Source organism: Tachyglossus aculeatus, chromosome 7, assembly GCF_015852505.1.
Source record: "Tachyglossus aculeatus isolate mTacAcu1 chromosome 7, mTacAcu1.pri, whole genome shotgun sequence".
Lineage (NCBI taxonomy): Eukaryota > Metazoa > Chordata > Mammalia > Monotremata > Tachyglossidae > Tachyglossus > Tachyglossus aculeatus.
Genome location: NC_052072.1, coordinates 28999594 through 29019657, shown reverse-complemented (window position 1 = coordinate 29019657; position 20064 = coordinate 28999594). Strand labels below are relative to the sequence as shown.

At 48.0% G+C, this 20064-nt stretch overlaps 1 protein-coding gene across 1 annotated transcript in view; it reads left to right on the top strand.

The window, feature by feature from the left end:
• LGR6 (leucine rich repeat containing G protein-coupled receptor 6) overlaps positions 1 to 15297 on the top strand; it is a 158055-nt gene extending 142758 nt beyond the window's left edge. Inside the window, exons 17-18 of the mRNA XM_038749426.1 lie at positions 4298 to 4378; positions 13967 to 15297. Of these exons, the coding sequence (XP_038605354.1) occupies positions 4298 to 4378; positions 13967 to 15234 (1349 nt within the window). The 3' untranslated portion in view covers positions 15235 to 15297. The remainder of the gene's footprint in view (positions 1 to 4297; positions 4379 to 13966) is intronic.
• Positions 15298 to 20064: the final 4767 nt, after the last annotated feature.

Here is a 20064-nt window from a genome sequence, read left to right as displayed (position 1 = left end):
CTCCTATTGAAAGGCCTGGAGCCGAGGTGGAGGATGGGGGTGGATCTGCCTGGAAAGGATTTAACACGATTATTCTGTGGCAACTTCCTGACTCCAAGAGAAAAACTGGGGGCTGGGAAGGGCTCTCCAAGTCAGCCCCTTCCCTTCTGCAATCATGCAAGGTGGCCTTAGCCCCTGGCTCACCTGGTTGGGAGTCTCTCCTGGTCTTATGGATTTCCAGGGAACGAGAATCCACAACCTCAGTCAGTCGCAGTTCCCACAGTCCAACAGCAGCTTTCCCTGTCAGGAAGTTTGTCTTTACAGTTATTTGCATTGCTCTTTATGGCAGCCTTACAGCCAGTTCTTCTTGTTCTGACTTCAGGGGAGAGACGATCACCATGTTTTTATTTTCCTCATTTGTCCATGTCCACATGCTGTCTTATTGTATTGTTTCATCTCTCCATATGCGTCTGTCACCAGTCCACTCTCCCCACTTTTTTATTTTTGAACTGGGAGTCCCCTGAGGTCCAGGGATGGTGTCTAATTCCAACCTGTGAATTCTTTCCCAGAACACAGTACAACGTTCTGCATACAGTAAGCACTCAAAAAACGCTGCTGCTGCTACTACTACTACTATTTTGGTACTTGTTAAGTTCTTACTATGTTCATTCGATTGTACATATTGAGTGCTTACTGTGTGCAGAGCACTGTACTAAGCGCTTGTACCGAGCACTGTTCTAAGCCCTGGAGTAGATAGAAGTTAATTAGGTGGGACTCAGTCCCTGTCCCACATGGTGCTCACAGTCTAAGTAGGAGAGAGTAGGATTTGAGCCCTATTTTTACAGATGAGGTAACTGAGGCACAGAGATTTTAAGTGACTTGCCCAAGATCATACAGCAGATATGACGGAGTCAGGATTAGAACCCACGTCCTCTGACACCCAGGCCCATCCTCTTTCCACTAGGCCATGCTGCTTCTGTTACTTCTACTATTACTACCACACCCCATGGAATAACCCTCTTTGACTATTTATTAGGTTCTCTATCAGCCTTCTCTTTATATACCTAGTCACAGAATCTTCAGACTTCCAGGCCATCTGGTTCAGCCCCCTGTCTCAAGGCAGGTGAACACTTAAATCATCCAGGTCAGGCAGATGTTGATCCTAATTTGAAAGCTCTCCAGGGATGGAGATGCCACACAGCCTCTCTTGGTTGCCTTTTCTGGTGTCTCATCAGAAAGTTCTCCTTCCTGTTTAACTGAACTTTCTCTTGCTTTCGCTTCAGTCCATTTCCTCTTTTTTCAATCTTGGCAGTCAGTTTCGATTTTTTTTTTCCCCCAGTATCCCTGAGAGAAAGTGAGGTAATAGAGTTTGTCACCACTTTTGCAGGGTGGGAAACAAAGACATGAGTCAGGGCAAAAACTTGTAATCTGGTCAATGGTGCACATCAATCAATGATATTTATTGAGCGCTTAGTACGTGCAGAACACTGTACCAAGCACTTGGGAGAGTACAATGCAACAGAGTTAGCAGATGCATTCCCTGCCCACAGTGAGCTTGCAGTCTATAGGGGGGAGACAGACATTAATATAAGTAAATAATTTATAATGTTGGGTGTCAGCAGGACATGAGCTCATCCTATCTCTGAGAGCCCTTAGGCTGCCAAGATTCATCTGAAACGCCTTGCTGATTTTCAAAACTCGAGGAAATTCTGGCCAGTTTAGGATGCCTGACAGTGTTGCCTCGAGTCCAGAGTCCTGAGTGGGCGGTTACGTCTCAGTGTTTCTTTTGAGTTCCCAATTTTCTTTGTAAACTTGGGATGTCTTTCTGGGTCTTTGGCCAACTTCTTGAATGTTCTCTCTGAGTTTTTCTGTGGCTGTTGAGTGCCCAGAATATACAAAGGAGGTGAAAATATTGTGTGACAAAGAATGACTTCTCCTCTAGACTATAAGCTTCTTGTGGGCAGGGGCCATGTCTACCGACTCTGTTGTATTGTACTCTCCCAAGCATAATATTCTTCACACAAGAATCAACCGTGTGATTGATTGATTGACAAGGAGTGACAATAATAATTATTATTATTATGGTATGTATTAAGTGCTTATTACATGTCAAACACTGTTCTAATCACTGGGGTAGATGCAAGTTAAGCAAATCTCTGTTCCACGTGGGGCTCACAGTCTAGGAGGGAGAACAGGTATTCAATAACCATTTTGCAAATGAAGGAACTGAGGCATAGAGAAGTGAAGCGAGGGGTGGTGTTTGATGGTGGTTTGTTACCCAACATGGAGCTGTGGAGGCCCTAAGGGAGTTCGTCATCCCAGACTCAAGGATTCCTAACCCCAGCTTTGGTCCAGACAAGGGCACCATTTCTCTATTAGTACCCACCTGGGATATCATCCATGTCCTGCCTCTGGTCTGGAACTCCCGCTCCCCTTTCAGCGCTTAGAACAGTGCTTTGCACATAGTAAGCACTTCACAAATACCATTACTGTTGTTGTTGTTGTTCATATCCGACAGACCTTCACACTCCCCACCTTCAAGGCCTTATTGAAGGCACATCTCTTCTTAGAGGCCCTCCCAACTGAGCCCGCTGTTCCTCTTCTCCCACTTCCTTCTGCATCACCCTTGAACATGGATTTGCGTGTTTTATTCACCCCTCCTTCAGCCCCACAGCACTTATGTCCATATCCACAACATTTATTTAAATTAATGTCTGTCTCCCCACTAGATTATGAGCGCACTGTGGGCCAGGAACATATCTACCAATTCTGTTATATTGGAGTCTCCCAAGCACTTAAAATAGTGCTCTGCAATCTATCAGTCAATCCATCCATCAATGGTATTTATTGAGTGCTTACTATGTGCAGAGCACTATACTAAGCACTTGGGAGAGACTAATTAGCAGACATGTTCCCTGCCCATAATGAGCTTGCAGACTGCACATGGTAAGTGCTCAATAAATTTGATTGATTGATTTATTGATCATTAGTGGCCCCATAGCAGGAATGGTCACGTTAAGGGAAATGTTATTGCAGGCCTAGAGGACTATCTTGGCTTTGAAAACTAGCTCTCTGGACCACAAAATGGTTTCTGGAAGAAAAAGCTCTTTCTGAGAGTGAGGAAAACCAATCAATCAGTCAATCAGTCTCTCACTCACTCTCCCCTGACATTACTTCTCTTTATCTTCAGAGAGTCTAGCCACAGACCTTTGCCTTCCAGAAGTCCGGGGTTCCCATTTCAATCAATCAGTCAATCAATTAATCGTAGTTTTTGAGGGTAGAGCACTACACTAAGCACTTGGAAGAATAAAATTGAGGTAATAGACGTGATTCCTGCCCTCAGGGAGCCTATGAACCATAAAAGTAATAATAATGGTATTTATCAGTGGTATTATTAGTAGTCAAATCACTGTTTTAAGCACCGAGTTAGAAACAGGACAATCAGATCAGATGCATTCCCTGCCCTACAGCAGGTTCACAATCTAAGAAGTAGAAAGAGCAGGGTCTATCCCTGTATTAGATGAGAAACTGAAGCTCAGAGAGGTTAAGTGCCTCGTTTAAAATCACACAGCAAATCAAGGATTAGAACTTGAAGTCTCCTGACTCCCAATCCTATGCTCATTCTACGAGGCTATGTTGCCTAGCTAGCAGGTTATCTAGGGAGGGGAAACAGACACTAAAATAATTCAGAGAAAGGAGGGAGAAGGAGATGGATGCATAGATGAGTGAGTGCTTAAATAGCAGGCTATGTTAATAGATATGTGCAGAAGGGCTAGAGGTACTCTTGAGTTCATAAGTACAGAGTTGGCACAGAAGCAGCATGAGCCTGGAAATCAGAAGGATTTGGATTCTAATCCCAGTTCTGCCACTTTTCTGCTGTGTGACTTTGGACAAGATACTTCACTTTTCTGGGCCTCGGTTACCTCATCTGCAAAATGGGGAGTGAGACTGTGAGCCCCACATGGGGCAGGGATCATGTCCAACCCGAGTTGCTTGTATCCACCCTAGCACTTATTACAGAGTCTGGCACAAAGTAAGCGCTTAACAAATACCACAGTTTTATTAATAACTGGTATTGGTTAAGTACTTTCAATGTGCCAAGCACCATACTAAGCGCTGGGGTAGACACAAGATAAACAGGTCAGGCACAGTCCGTGTCCCACATAGGTTCACTCCATAGGTAGGAGGGAGAGGAGGTTTTAGGTCCCCATTTTACAGTTGAAAAAACTGAGGCACAGAGAAGTTAAGCGACAGGCCCATGGTCACACAGCAGACAATTTAAGGGGAGACTGACCCCCTCTCTCCTTTTCCCACCCAGATGACCTGGACCTGGATGATTTCCAACTGGAGATGGAGGACTCCAAGCTGCACCCCACTGTCCAGTGCAGTCCAAGTCCAGGTGAGAGGCTGAGCACGAGATTTTGGTGACTGGAGATTTGCGTGTGGTGGGAGGGAGGAGGAAAATTCATCAATCGCATTTATTGAATGTTTACTGTGTGCAGAGCACTGTACTAAGCGCTTGGGAAGTACAAGTTGGTAACATCTAGAGACAGTCCCTACCCAGCAGTGGGCTCACAGTCTAAAAGGGGGAGACAGAGAACAAAACCAAACATACTAACAAAATAAAATAAATAGAATAGATATGTACAAGTAAAATAAATACATAAATAGAGTAATAAATATGTACAAACATATATACATATATACAGGAGCTGTGGGGAAGGGAAGGAGGTAAGATGGGGGGGATGGAGAGGGGGACGAGGGAATTGGGAAGAGGATGCTTCAGACAGCTCTTCCTCACGTCTGATCTAAATTTATCCAGCTGCCACTTAAGCCTCTTGTCCTATCTTCAGAGAATATGAAAATCCACTGCCACCTGCACTACGAATGTTCTCTAAACTCACTCAGGGAAGACAAGAGCCACTGTCTTAGATTAGAAAACAGGCTTGTGGCAGGTATTGGACCCAGATGGGGCAGATCCCCCAGCCTATTTCCCAGATGGACGCCTCCTCCAGGTTCCCGGAGCCCTGTCTTCCCGGCGGTACCAGGTGCCAGATCAGAGAACTGTAGGCAATCCAAATTTTCCTGCCCCCGTCGAGTTTATTTTCATTCATTCCTTCATTCACCTGCATTTATTGAGCACTTACTGTGTGCAGAGCACTATACTAAGCGCTTGGAAAGTACAGTTCCGCAACAGAGACAATCCGTAACCAACGGACTCACAGTTTAGACAGGAGGAGACAGACAACAAAACAAAGCAAGTGGACAGATATCAATAGCATCAATGTAAATCAATAGAATTATAGATATAGACACATAATTAATAAGATAAATAGAATAATAAATATGTACATATATACACAAGTGCTGTGGGGCAGAGGGAGGGGTAGAGCAGAGGGAAGGAGTAGGGGCGATGGGGAGGAAAGGAGGAGCAGAGGAAAAGGGGGGCTCAGTCTGGGAAGGCCTCCTGGAGGAGGTGAGTTTTCAGTAGGGCTTTGAAGGGGGGAAGTGTGCTAGTTTGGCAGATGTGAGGAGGGAGGGCATTCCAGGCCAGAGGTAGGACGTGGGCCGGGGGTAGCCGGCGGGACAGGAGAGAATGAGGCACAGTGAGGAGGTTAGTGGCCGAGGATCGGAGGGAGTGGGATGGGCTGCAAGAGGAGAGAAGGGAGGAGAGGTAGGAGGGGACAAGGGGATGTAGAGCCTTGAAGCCAATAGTGAGGAGTTTTTGCTTGATTCGAAGATTGATAGGCAACCCCTGGAGATTTTTGAAGTCGGGGGGTGACATGAGGATTCAGAATTTGGCTTCTGAAAGCCAGATTCTCCTAAGAAACCACTGAATGGGGAAGGGGAATAGGTCATTTCAAAGGTCCCCAAAGTCACTGAACCCAAGAGTGTCTAAAAAGGCTTTCATAAAAGATGGAAGAAGGCAGTGGAAAGGAGAGTTCAGCTCTAGGATTGCAGATTCCACAAGCTCCTTGTCGGCAGGGAATGTGTCTGTTATGTTTGTTGTGTTGTATTCTCCCAGGCGCTTAGTACAATGCTGTGCACACAATAAGCACTCAGTAAATACGATTGTCTGACTGACTGAGAGTGGCAGATTCTGAATTTCTCAGCCCCTTTTCTTCAGGGATGTATGTGACCTGGTCTTATATCAAAACTTTCTGCCTCCAGGAGTGGAGTTGTAGAAACGGGGAGCAGAGAGCGGGTATTCTCCCCATTTCAAAGAGGTGGGAGACTGAGGCTCAGAGAGGTTGTGACATCCCCCTCTAGACTGTAAGGTTATTGTGGGCAGGGAACGTGCCTACCATTCTGTTGTATTGTAATCAATCAATAAATTTTGTTTATTGAGCATTTACTATAATAATAATTATTATGGTATTTGTTCATTCATTCAATCATAATAATAATAATGATGGCATTTGTTAAGTGCTTACTGTGTGCAAAGCACTGTTCTAAGCACTGGGGGGATACAAGGGGATCAGGTTGTCCCACATGGGGCTCACAGTCTTCATCCCCATTTTACAGATGAGGTAACTGAGGCTCCGAGAAGTTAAGTGACTTCCCCGAGGTCACACAGCAGACATGTGGCAGAGCAGGGATTCGAACCCATGACCTCTGACTCCAAAGCCCGTGCTCTTTCCACTGAGCCACGCTGCTTCTCATATTTATTGAGCACTTACTGTGTGCAGAGCACTGTACTAAGCACTTGGGAAGTACAAGTCGGCAAAGTATAGAGACGGTCCCTACCCAACAATGGGTTTACAGTCTAGAAGGGGGAGACAAGGCAACAAAACATGTAGACAGGTGTCAAAATCATCAGAACAAATAGAATTATAGCTATATGCACATCATTAACAAAATTATTAGAATCGTAAATATGTACAAGTAAAATAGAGTAATAAATCTGTACAAATATATACAAGTGCTGTGGGGAGGGGAAGGAGGTAGGGCAGGGGGCGGGGAGGAGGAGAGGAAAAATAGGGCTTAGTCTGGGAAGGTCTCCTGGAGGAGGTGAGCTCTTAGTAGGGCCTTGAAGGGAGGAAGTGAGCTAGCTTGGTGGGTGTGCAGAGGGAGGGCATTCCAGGCCAGGGGAAAGATGTGGGACGGGCGAGAATGAGGCCCAGTGAGGAGATTAGTGGCAGAGGAGCGGAGGGTGCGGGCTGGGCTGGAGAAGGAGAGAAGGGAGGTGAGGTAGGAGGGGGTGAGGTGATGGACAGCCTTGAAGCCGAGAGTGAGGAGTTTTTGCCTGATACGTAGGTTGATTGGTAGCCACTGGAGATTTTTGAGGAGGGGAGTGACATGCCCAGAGGGTTTCTGTACAGAGATAATCCAGGCAGCAGAGTGAAGTATAGACTGAAGCAGAGAGAGACAGTTGGGTGGGAGATCAGAGAGGAGGCTGATGCAAAGTGCTTACTATGTGCCAGGCACTGTACTAAGCGCAGGGGTGAAGACAAGCAAATTGGTTTGGACACAGTCCCTGTCCCACGTGGGGCTCACAGTCTTAATCCCCATTTAACAGATGAGAGAACTGCTGAGGCACAGAGAAGTGAAGTGACTTGCCCAAGGCCACAAGGCAAACAAATGGCTGAGCGGGATTAGAACCCATGACCTTCTGACTCCAACGCTCGTGCTCTATCATAATAATAATAATAATAATGGTGTTTGTTAAGCACTTACTATGTGCAAAGCACTGTTCTAAGCGCTGGGGAGGTTGCAAGGTGATCAGGTTGTCCCGGGGGGGCTCACAGTTTTAATCCCCATTTTACAGATTAATCCCTCATCCCCCTCTCCATCCCCCCCATCTTACCTCCTTCCCTTCCCCACAGTACCTGTATATATGTTTGTACATATTTCTTACTCTATTTATTTATTTATTTTACTTGTACATATCTATTCTATTCTATGTGCAGAGAAGTTAAGTGACTTGCCAAAAGTCACACAGCTGACAGTTGGCAGAGCTGGGATTTGAACCCATGACCTCTGACTCCAAAGCCCGGGCTCTTTCCACTGAGCCATGCTGCTTCTAGCATACCATACAGGTATGCTGGACCATACAGGAAGTACTGGTACTTGGGAGAGTACAATACGACAGAATTAGCTGTTGTATTCTCTACGGGGTGCTTAATACAGTACTCTGCATGCAGTAAGCACTCAGTAGATACCACTGATTGATTGACTGATTAACCAGAGTAATGAGGCAGAGGAAGATTGGGAACACCTGCTCATTACTTAGAGGGACAGAGAGGCAGTGCAAAGCACTGTTCTAAGTATGGGGGTGGGGGGGATACAAGGTAATCAGGTTGTCCCACGGGGGGCTCACAGGTTTCAACCCCATTTTACAGATGAGGGAACTGAGGCCCGGAGAAATGCCCAGAGTCACACAGCTGACAATTGGTGGAGTAGGGATTTGAACCCATGACCTCTGACTCCAAAGCCCGGGCTCTTTCCACTGAGCCACGCTGCTTCTCCTAAGCAGCGTGGTGTATCTACCCCAGCGCTTAGAACAGTCTCTGGGCCTCAGTTCCCTCATCTGTAACATGGGGATGAAGACTGTGAGCCCCATGTGGAACAATGTGATCACTTTGTATCCCCCCAGCGCTTAACAAATGCCATTATTATAATTATTAACAGTACTTGGCACCTAGTAAGCGCTTAACAAATGCCATTATTATTATATTACAGGGTGATCAGGTTGTCCCACGTGGGGCTCCCAGTCTTTTATTCTATTTATTTTGTTTTGTTAATACGTTTGGTTTTTGTTCTCTGTCTCCCCCTTCTAGACTGTGAGCCCACTGCTGGGTAGGGACCGTCTCTATGTGTTGCCAACTTGTACCTCCCAAGCGCTTAGTACAGTGGTCTGCACACAGTAAGCGCTCAATATGATTGATTGATTGAGGGTTTTTTTTAATTTACTTAATGCTCCAGAATAGGTTGATTTTTTTCTGGGAGCGAGGGAAAAAGAATCCACTGAGGAGCCTGAGCCAGGGTCGTGGTCCTGTTGAGACCCTCTTTTTGGCATGATGATGATGATGATGGCATTTGTTAAGCACTTACTATGTGCAAAGCAAGGTGCATACCTTGGGGGATACAAGGTGCTCAGGTTGTCCCGCATGGGGCTCACAGGCTTCATCCCCATTTTACAGATGAGGGAACTGAGGCTCCGAGAAGTGAAGTGACTTGCCCAAGGTCACACAGCAGACACGTGGTGGAGCCAGGGTTCAAACCCATGACCTCTGACCCCAAAGCCCGGGCTCTTTCCACTGAGCCACGCTGGCATCCCACCAGGTTGTGTTCAGACGGTGGTGTGGTGAAGAGGCAGGGAGGGGGCTTCTCTATCGTGCCGCAATCCCAGGCGTGTGCACATTGCCAGCTCTCTAAACTCCCACACCAGACATGGAAGTCCGGGGATTTTCAATTTTCCTCAAGCACCAGAACCAGCTCCTCAAACACCTAAACTCCTTTTGTCCTGTCCTGAAAGCCCCCAGTTGAGATCCCTTCATCTCAGGGACCCTGGACACTGGCCTGCCTCCCCTTTAGACTGTGAGCCCACTGTTGGGTAGGGACCGTCTCTATATGTTGCCAATTTGTACTTCCCAAGCGCTTAGTACAGTGCTCTGCACGCAGTAAGCGCCCAATAAATACGATTGATTGATTGACCCCACAACTGGAACAAGGGTGGGGGAATCTCTCTCCTCACTCAGCCTTCACAAGATGAGTCATTAGAGGATCTGGGCTGAGAACTATTTAGTGAATCGGTTTCTTCCCAAACACAGGCCACTCCCTGAGAGGAAGTTAAGCCCCTTTGGAAACTTTATTTAACTCCTTCAGGCCCCAAAGCTCAGTATTGTGACTGGTTAATCTATCAGTCCGTGGTATCCAGTGCAGAGCACTGTACTGAGCTCTTGGGAGAGTAATAATAATAATAATAATGATGGTATTTGTTAAGCGCTTACTATGTGCAAAGCACCGTTCTAAGCACTGGGGAGATACAAGGTGATCAGGTGGTCCCACGTGGGGCTCACAGTCTCAATCCCCATTTTCCAGATGAGGGAACTGAGGCCCAGAGAAGTGAAGCGACTCGCCCAAAGTCATGGAGTGAGAAGACACCATCCTTTGCCCTCAAGGAGCTTACGATCTGGGAGAAGAGTCAGACATTAAAGTACTAGATACTAGGAAAGCAGCTTGGCCTAGCGGCAAGAGCTTGTTGGGTAGGGACCGTCTCTATATGTTGCCAACTTGTACTTCCCAAGCGCTTAGTACAGTGCTCTGCACACAGTAAGCGCTCAATAAATGCGATTGAATGAATGAATGAATGAAAAGAGCACAGGATTGGGAGTCAGGGGATGTGGGTTCTAATCCCGGCTCCACCACTTGTCTGTTGTGTGACCTTGGGCAAGTCACTTGACTTCTCTGTGCCTCAGTTGCCTCATCTGTAAAGTGGGGATTAAGACTGTGAGCCCCACGTGGGACAACCTGATTGCCTTGCATCTTTCCTGGCACTTAGAACAGTGCTTGGTACATAGTAAGCGCTTAACAAATACCATTATTATTATTATAGGACAGATAGAGGGAAGAATTAATCAGTCAACCAATGATATTTACTGAGTACATACTGAGCGCAGAGTACATCAATAATAATAATAATAATAATGGCATTTGTTAAGCACTTACTATGTGCCAAGCACTGTTCTAAGCGCTGGGGTGATACAAGGTGATCAGGCTGTCCCACGTGGGGCTCACAGTCTCAATCCCCATTTCACAGATGAGGTAACTGAGGCACAGAGAAGTTAAGTGACTTGCCCAAAGTCACACAGCTGACAAGTGGTGGAGCCGGAATGAGAACCCAATACAACAGAGATGGTAGATGTGTTCTGCCCACAGAGAAGCAGCATTCATTCAATTGTACTTATGGAGCGCTTACTATGTTCAGAGCACTGTACTAAGCACTTGGGAAGTACAAGCAGCATGGCCTAGTGGAAAAAAAGTGGGCCTGGGAGTCGGAAGATCTGGGTTTTAATCCCAGCTCTGCCACTTGTCTGCTGTGTGACCTTGGGCAAGTCACTTAACTTCTCTGTGCCTCAGTTTCCTCATCTGTAAAATGAGGATTAAATCCTACTCTGTCTATTTAGACTGTGAGCCCCACATGGGCTGTGTCCAACCTGAATATCTTGTAACTAACCCAGTGTTTAGTACAGTGCTTGGCACACAGTAAGCACTTAACAAATACCATTATTATTAAGGAGCTTACAGTACAGAGAGGGGATTACAGTTGAGAGAAGAAGAGAGTGGGAAGACAGACTTGTGGATGAATAAGTAGAATGCTAAAGCACATCTTGTGGCTCAGTAGAAAGAGCACGGGCTTGGGAGGTTGTGGGTTCAAATTCCGGCTCCATCACTTGTCAGCTGTGTGACTGTGGACAAGTCACTTAACTTCCCTGTGCCTCAGTTACCTCATCTGTAAAATGGGGATTAAGACTGTGAGCCCAACATGGGACAACCTAATTACCTTGTAACTCCCCCATTGCTTAGAACAGTGCTTGGCACAAAATAAGCGCTTAACAAATACCATCATTATTATTATTCCAGCACTTAGAACAGTGCCCAGTGCTTCAAACAGTGCTTTGCACAAAGTAAGCGCTTAACCAATGTCATCATTATTATTACTATTAAAGCGAGCAGTGGCCAGGCCGTGGCCCTCAGGGTGGGAGGGTAGGGGCATGCTAGGGGACCAGGGCCATTGTTGCCTGTGCTGCTTCTCTTCCCTGCAGCAGAGGAACCTTCTCAGCCCACTGTTGGGTAGGGACCGTCTCTCTATGTTGCCAACTTGTACTTCCCAAGCGCTTAGTCCAGTGTTCTGCACACGGTAAGCGCTCAATAAATACGATTGAATGAATGAATCCTCTGCTCGGGTGCTACAGCTGTCTCAGGGAGGGAGACGTTGATTGGAGAGAGTGACCAGGCCCAGGAGGTGACTGGGATCTGGAGCAGGGATAAGAGCGGTGGCGGCTGAGCGGCCACCAGTAAGTGTCTGTGGGCCGCAAGTTGTCAAAGCCTGAAACAGTGGCCTGAAAGTTCGTACAGGCTCCAGGGAAAAGCTGAAGCCCGAGGCTGCTGGCTCGGAGGTTTGGGCTGAATCCAGTCGATCAGTCAGTCAATCGCATTTATTGAGGGCTTCCTGTGTGCAGAGCACTGGACTAAGTGCTTGGGAGACTACAATAGAACAATATACCAGACAGATTCCCGGCCCACAGTGAGCTTACAGTCTGGCGGGGAGCCTCATTAATATAAATAAATAAAAATGACAGATAAATACGGAAGGGCTGTGGGGCTGGGGGTGGGTGATGAATAAAGGGAGCAAGTTGGGGCGACGCAGAAGGGAGTGGAAGAAAAGGAAAAGAAGGCTTAGCCAAGGAAGGCCCCTTGGAGGAGATGTGCCTTCAATAAACAGCATGGCTCAGTGGAAAGAGCACGGGCTTTGGAGTCAGAGGTCATGGGTTTGAATCCCAACTCCGCTACATGTCTGCTGTGTGATCTTGGGCAAGTCACTTAACTTCTCTGGGCCTCAGTTGCCTCATCTGTAAAATGGGGATTAAGACTGTGAGCCCCACGTGGGACAACCTGATCGGCCTGTATCCTCCCCAGCGCTTAGAACAGTGCTTTGCACATAGTAAGCGCTTAACAAATGCCAATTATTATTATTATTAAAGCTTTGAAGTGGGGGAGAGTTTGTCAGATATGAAGAGGGAGATCATTCCAGGCCAAAGGCAGGATGTGAGTGAGAGGCTGGCAGTGAGATGGTTGAGACTGAGGTACACTAGGCCAGTAACTCAGTCAATCAATCCTAATATATTGAGTGTGGACCACTATAGTAGGCTCTGGGAAGAGAACAATAGAGTTGGTAGGCATTATCCCTGCCCTCAGGGAGCTTAGGGTCTAGCTGGGGAGGCAGACACTAAAATTAATTAAAGGTGGGGGAAGCAACAGAATTTAAAGGTAGGTCCCAGCTAGTTAGAAATGAGTAGCTCACTAGTGATTACAGCGTAGCAAAAACTGTGAACTACAAGTGCATGATAGAAAGCTATGGAGTAAATCAGAGAGACGGGCCCTTAGCTAGGCAGAGAGAAAGGGTGGTCCTGGAGCCTAGAGAGAGGGTTGTTGTGGATGCCCCAGAGTGGGGGCATTGCCAAGGGAATCAATCAATGGTATTTATTGAACACTTGCTATGTGCACAGCACTGTACTAAGGGCTAGGGAGACCACAGTACAACAGAATTAGCATTTGTTTATTCATTCATTCAATCACATTTATTGAGCGCTTACTGTGTGCAGAGCACTGTACTAAGCACTTGGGAAGTACAAGTCGCCAACATATAGAGAAGGTCCCTACCCAACAATGGGCTCACAGTCTAGAAGGGGGAGACAGACAACAAAACAAAACATGCAGACAGGTGTCAAAATCATCAGAATAAATAGAATTATAGCCATATGCACATCATTAATAAAATAAATAGAGTAGTAAATATGTGCAAGTAAAATAGAGTAATAAATATGTACAAATATATACAAGCTTTGTAGGGCGGGGGGGGCAGTGGAGAGGGGAGGAGAGGAAAAAGGGGGCTTAGTCTGGGAAGGCCTCCTGGAGGAGATGAGCTCTCAGTAGGGCTTTGAAGGGAAGAAGAGAGTTAGTTTGACGGATGTGTGGAGGGAGAGCATTCCAGGACGGGGCAAGGTGATGGAGAGCCTTGAAGCTGAGAGTGAGCTGGACATGTTCCCTGCCCACAACGAGCTAGAAAAGGCAGGTTCACAACTTGGGCCAGCTGAGAAAATGCCCACAGAGAGGGTATCCCACTCACAGGTGATGGAGCATCAGATGTTTGAGCCTCTGCTGAGTGGAATGGTGATTCTATAAAGTTGTCTTCGACCACCACATCTGGAATCTAACTGTCTCTTCTGGCCCCGGCCCCCTTCTGGGCCACTGTCCCCCACAGGACCCTTCAAGCCTTGTGAACACCTGTTTGACAGTTGGGTGATCCGCCTGGGCGTCTGGACCATCGTGCTGCTCTCGGTGCTGTGCAACGGGCTGGTCCTGCTGGCCGTCTTCGCCGCTCCGGCCCACCTGTCCCCGGTCAAGTTTGTGGTGGGCGCCCTCGCGGGGGTCAACACCCTGACGGGCCTCTCCTGCGGCGTGCTGGCCTGTGTGGACGCCCTGACCTTTGGCCAGTTTGCCCAGTACGGGGCCCGCTGGGAGACCGGGCTGGGCTGCCGTGCTACCGGCTTCCTGGCCATCTTGGCCTCGGAGGCCTCGGTGCTGCTCCTGACCCTGGCTGCGGTCCAGTGTAGCGTCTCCGTGTCCTGCGTGCGGGCCTACGGGAAGACTCCCTCCCTGGGCAGCGTGAAGGCCGGAGCCCTGGTGTGCCTGGCGCTGGCCACTTTGGCCGCGGCCCTGCCGCTGTCGTCCATCGGGGAATATGGGGCTTCCCCACTGTGCCTGCCTTACTCGCTGCCCGAGGGCCGCCCGGCCGCCCTGGGCTTCGCCGTGGCCCTGGTGATGATGAACTCCCTCTGCTTTCTCATCATCACCGGCGCCTACATCAAGCTCTACTGCGACCTGCTCCGGGGAGACATGGACGCGGTGTGGGACTGTGCCATGGTCAAGCACGTGGCCTGGCTCATCTTTGCCGACGGGCTCCTCTACTGCCCGGTGGCCTTCCTCAGCTTCTCCTCCATGCTCAACCTCTTCCCCGTCACTCCCGAGGTCATCAAGTCAGTCCTCCTCGTGGTGCTGCCCTTGCCCGCCTGCCTCAACCCCCTGCTCTACCTGCTCTTCAATCCACACTTTCGGGAGGACCTTAGGCTGCTGCTGCTGCTACTGCTGAGGGCCCGGGCCTCTGGCCTGCCCTCCTTCACCTCAGAAGAGCTGGAGAAGAGCTCCTGCGATTCCACCCAAGCTCTGGTCGCCTTCTCTGACATCAATCTCGTTCTGGAGGCCCCGGAGCACCGGGTGGGGGCTCCTGCTGGCCTAGAGCCCTACAGCTTCCCCTCAATGACCCTCATATCCTGCCAGCAGCCGGCCGGCCCCACTCTGGGGCTGGAGGGTGGCCGTTTTCTGGGGCTGGAGGGCAGCCCTTTTGCTGGGACCCAGGCCCACCTCACTGAAGAAGAACTGCTGTTGGTGGCAGAGGGGGCGGTGCCAGGGAGCGGGAGCCTCGGCCATGGTGTCCGGCCCTCTTTTCCAGCTTTCACCACGCATTTATAACCCCGACTTCCTCACCTCCTCCATCTCTCTCCCTGTCCTGGGGCTCTTTTCTCTCTGTGTACAATCGCTGCTTATTAAATAAATAAAACCCAAAGAAAACCATGTGGTCTGGCCTTGGTCCATGCTCGGGCAGTCTAGGTGCCTGAGCTCCTCTCTTCCTGTCTGACCCCAAGTCCCATCCTCCATGCTTCCTTAGAGGAGGACGTTGCAGGAGGGTAGTCAGAAAACAGGTGCTAATATGCCTCAGGGAGAAGACCTCCTACCACTGAAGGGGGAGAAGAAGTTGGCCTGCAGAGCACATGAAAAAGGACACAGACACTCTGGCCAGGAAGTCCACCAGACTCTCAGGTGAGATCCTGGGATAGGGTGGGGAAGCAGCTGCAATTCCTGCCTCATGATTAGGCTGGGCAAAGAACACTCAAGCAGAACCCATAGTAAACTGAGCTTCATCTCCGCAGAAGCTCCCACCATCATTAAGAGGAAGAAGGTAAGTGTGACAGGAATGGAGGACCCCTAAGGATGACCAGAACAGGTCCTGAGCCAGAGATGCAGGGAGACACACAGGGAGCAACAGGGTGTGGGGTGTGCTGTCTGTTTTGGAACCCCAGATCCTCTCCCCCATCTTGGCACCACCTCTAGAATATCCCAAAGGGAGAAATGGAATGGATTTAGGTTGTCCTTTCTTGCCTACAGCCTCACTCCCTGCCTGGGATGTGTCTCCAGTGGAAAGAGCACAGGCCCGGGAGTCAGAGGATCTGGGTTCTAATCCTGGCTCTGCCATATGCCTACTATGTGACCTTGGGAAAGTCACTTCACCTCCTTGTGTCAGTTTTCTCATCTGCAAAATGGGGATCAAATAACTGTTCTCTCTCCTACTTAGACCGTGAGCCTCATGTGCTACAGGGACTGCGTCTGGCCTGCTTATCTAGATCTACCCCAGCACTTAGTGCAGTGCTCGGCAAAATAGTAAGTGCCTAACGAATGCCATGGTTATTATTGTTGCTCGGGACATTTCTTCTTTCTCTCCTGTGGTGATCCTTTGCACTCCCTGCCAGCCCTAGCTGGGCCTTTCTTCCACTCCATGTTCTGCCCTCTTCTAGGTCCAGGTCTTCGTCATGACCTCCAGCGACTTTCCCATGTCCCTTATTAAAGTGACTCATCGTCACATGGATCCTCCAGGGAATTCAAAGCACTTACCCAAAGTGATCTCCTTCCCCTGTGTTCCACCTCCAGGAAAGAGAAAGAGAAGCAAAGATTAGTCTGCCTAGTTGGGGGACCTGAGGAACAGAGAAGGGGAAGGGTTTGTACCAAATCACACAAGTCAGGAGCAGCATAGAACTCAGGAGGTTGGCTTCTCAGTTCAAGAAGCTGTCTACCAAGTTTCTCCCTCCTGGCTGGTCTCTGTCCCCAATCATACCCAGAGCCAGGAAATGGGAGCTTCAGTAGAAAGAGAAGTCCAATGGATTGAGCAGCTGATTCATTCATTCATTCAATCGTATTTATTGAGCGCTTACTGTGTGCAGAGCCCTGTACTAAGCGCAGCTGATCTCCCTGCTGTTTCACTCTTGGAAGCAGTCTTGACTCCCGCGTCGTTTAGTGTGTGATCTCTTCCAGCTCGGCTAGCCCTAATTATCCAGCACCAGCTGAACTCAGATTTGAGGCCTCAGCTCTTTGGGGAAGGCATTTTAGGACTACCCTAGGGGACATTTGGGCATTTGCTTAGTGGCTTAGAGTTAAGTAGCATATTTGGAGTCAGAGGTCATGGCTTCAAACCCCAGCTCCGCCACTTGTCAGCTGTGAGACTTTGGACAAGTCACTTAACTTCTCTGTGCCCCAGTTCTCTCATCTGCAAAATGGGGATTACAACTTTGAACCCCATGTGGGAGTTGATTATCTTCTTCGTGCCTCGGTAAAATGGGGATTAAGTCTGTGAGCCCTCTGTGGGTCATGGACTCTGTCCAACCTAATTAATTTGTATCCACCTAGTGCTTAGTACAGTGCCTGGCACATAATAAGCACTTAACAAATACCAGAATGATTATTATTATTATTGTTTTTATTATTATTGGGAGATTGGGACTAAAGGGTCAAACTGGGCTAGAGTCTCTTGCTTTGGGGAATCTTTCCCGTGTTCAAGGGATTTCCCATCTCTTGCAGCGGGATGGGGTGGGGGTGGTCACAGCTCTGTCTCTGTTTCTCTCAGCCCTGATGGCTTATTGCGCGAGGGATCGACCCCACATAGACAATGTTGCTCTTTCTGAAGTGATAGCTCGCATATCATCATCATCAATCGTATTTATTGAGCGCTTACTGTGTGCACAGCACTGTACTAAGCGCTTGGGAAGTACACATTGGCAACATATAGAGACAGTCCCTACCCAACAGTGGGCTCACAGTCTAAAAGGGGGAGACAAAACCAAACATACTAACAAAATAAAATAGAATAGATATGTACAAGTAAAATAAATAAATAAATAAATAGAGTAATAAATATGTACAAACATATATACATATATACAGGAACATATATACACATATAAGCTTCCTGTGGCCTCACAAGGTAATGCCGCTCTCCCCATAGACCTAGCTCGTGTTCAGGAAATCAATACACAGTATGCGGACTCTGTCTTTCAACACGCAGGGTAAATTCTTGCCCATGGCTGTTGGGGAATTAGTTGTGCCTCTGTGATCCAGGGTTGGATTTTCTCATTTTGGGATCATCTGGGTTCCTTGGCCTTCCTTTTGATGTTGCTCCTGTTCACCTGTCCTCTTGCCCAGAGGGCTTGTAGCAGGGAGAAGGAGGGAGTGGAGGGTAACTTACCTCTGTTCTGTTCTCTCTGCCTCCCTGATGTTTAATTCCAACCCCTCCCCAGTTGTATCCTCTCTGACTTTTAATCCCCTCCCCAGTTGTGTAAAGTATAAGCATTATTGGGATGTAAATATTTGGATTCCTTGGTATAATAAAATGTCACGGAAGTCTCCCGTGTGTCCAAGCAACCCTTTTCCACTGCATCTGGGGCCAGCAGAGGAATGAGGGCTGCTTGAGGGATTTGAGAAGGGGCCGGCTGGCTGGAATGTCCTCCCGGGGGTTGGTCCTGAATCCTGTCAGGTTTGGCTTCCCTATGGTGGGTAGAGGAGGGTCGGTGGGGTGAGAGGTGCTCCGGAGATAGGAAGAGCAAGCCCAGACAGCTCCAAGAACTGCTTATTTTGCTTGAGGAACCCAGGGAACATCCCTCAGAGCTGGACTGGATGGGCAAAATGGACTTTGCTCTTGATGAAATTCCTCTTTGTGTCCTGGGGTCTGGGGTCACAGTCTTCTTGACTGTGAGCCCACTGTTGGGTAGGGATCGTCTCTATATGTTGCCAACTTGTACTTCCCAAGCACTTAGTACAGTGCTCTGCACACAGTAAGCGCTCAATAAATACGATTGAATGAATGAATGGGGTGCTTGAGGGTGGTACTGGAAAAAGAAAGGCTGAATTATGCATACCCCCTTCCCAAACTTTTGCCCTAATTTTGCCTTCCGCCCTTTGCTGCATATAACAATAATAATAATGATGGTATTTGTTAAGCACTTACTATGTGCCAAGCACTCTTCTAAGCGCTGGGGGAGATACGAGGTAATCAGGTTGTCCCACGTGGGGCTCACAGTCTTCATCCCCATTTTACAGATGAGGTAACTGAGGCCCAGAGAAGTGAAGTGGCTTGCCCAAGGTCACACAGCAGATAAGTGGCAGAGTCAGGATTAGAACCCACAGCCTTCTGATTCCCAGGCCCGGGCTCTTGCCACTAAGCCACGCTGCTTCTCTGGGATTATAATTATGGTATTTATTAAGCGCTTACTATGTGCCAAGCACTGTTCTAAGCTCTGGGGTAGATGCAGGGTAATCAGGTTGTCCCACGTGGGGCTCACAGTCTTAATCCCCATTTTCCAGATGAGGTATCTGAGGCCCAGAGAAGTGAAGTGACTGGACCAAAGTCACACAGCAGACAAGTGGCGGAGCCCGGATTAGAACCCAGGACCTTCTGAATGCCAGGCCTGGGCTGTAGCCACTAGGCATGCTGCTCCCCATTGTGGGTGCTCAGTAAATATGAGGGATAGATTGATCGATTGATCAATGGATTGATGGATTGGGGTCCGTTTTATCTTTTGATGGGGGCGGTGAGGGGTCAGAGCCTCTGCGGGTTCCGTCAGTAAGCAACCTTCAGCATGGCCCAGTGAGACGTATTCATTCATTCATTCAATCGTATTTATTGAGCGCTTACTGTGTGCAGAGCACTGTACTAAGCGCTTGGGAAGTACAAGTCGGCAACATATGGAGACAGTTCCTACCCAACAATGGGCTCACAGTCTAGAAGGGGGAGACAGACAACAAAACAAAACATGTAGACAGGTTTCAAAATCGTCAGAACAAATAGAATTAAAGCTAGATGCACATCATTAACAAAATAAAAAGAATAGTAAATGTGTACTAAACGTTTTCCAATGGCTGTTAACACTGTCCATATATTTCCTAACATAATAATAATAATAATAATAATAATAATAATAATGACATTTATTAAGCGCTTACTATGTGCAAAGCACTAGTGCTGTGATGACCCAGCCAAGAGGAAAAAGTCTCAATTGTATTTTCTACACAGTCTTATAGATGTCTCTTAAATATCTGATGCAGAAAGAAATATTTGATACCACCAGCATCGGAATCTTCCTTGTCCCATAGCAGGGCATTGGAGAATTGCATTGTTTGGAGAAAGTCTTGTAGACAGATAACCTCTGTCTAGTCAAGTTAAGTAGAGTTACCTACTGGAAAGAGCAGAAGCCTGGG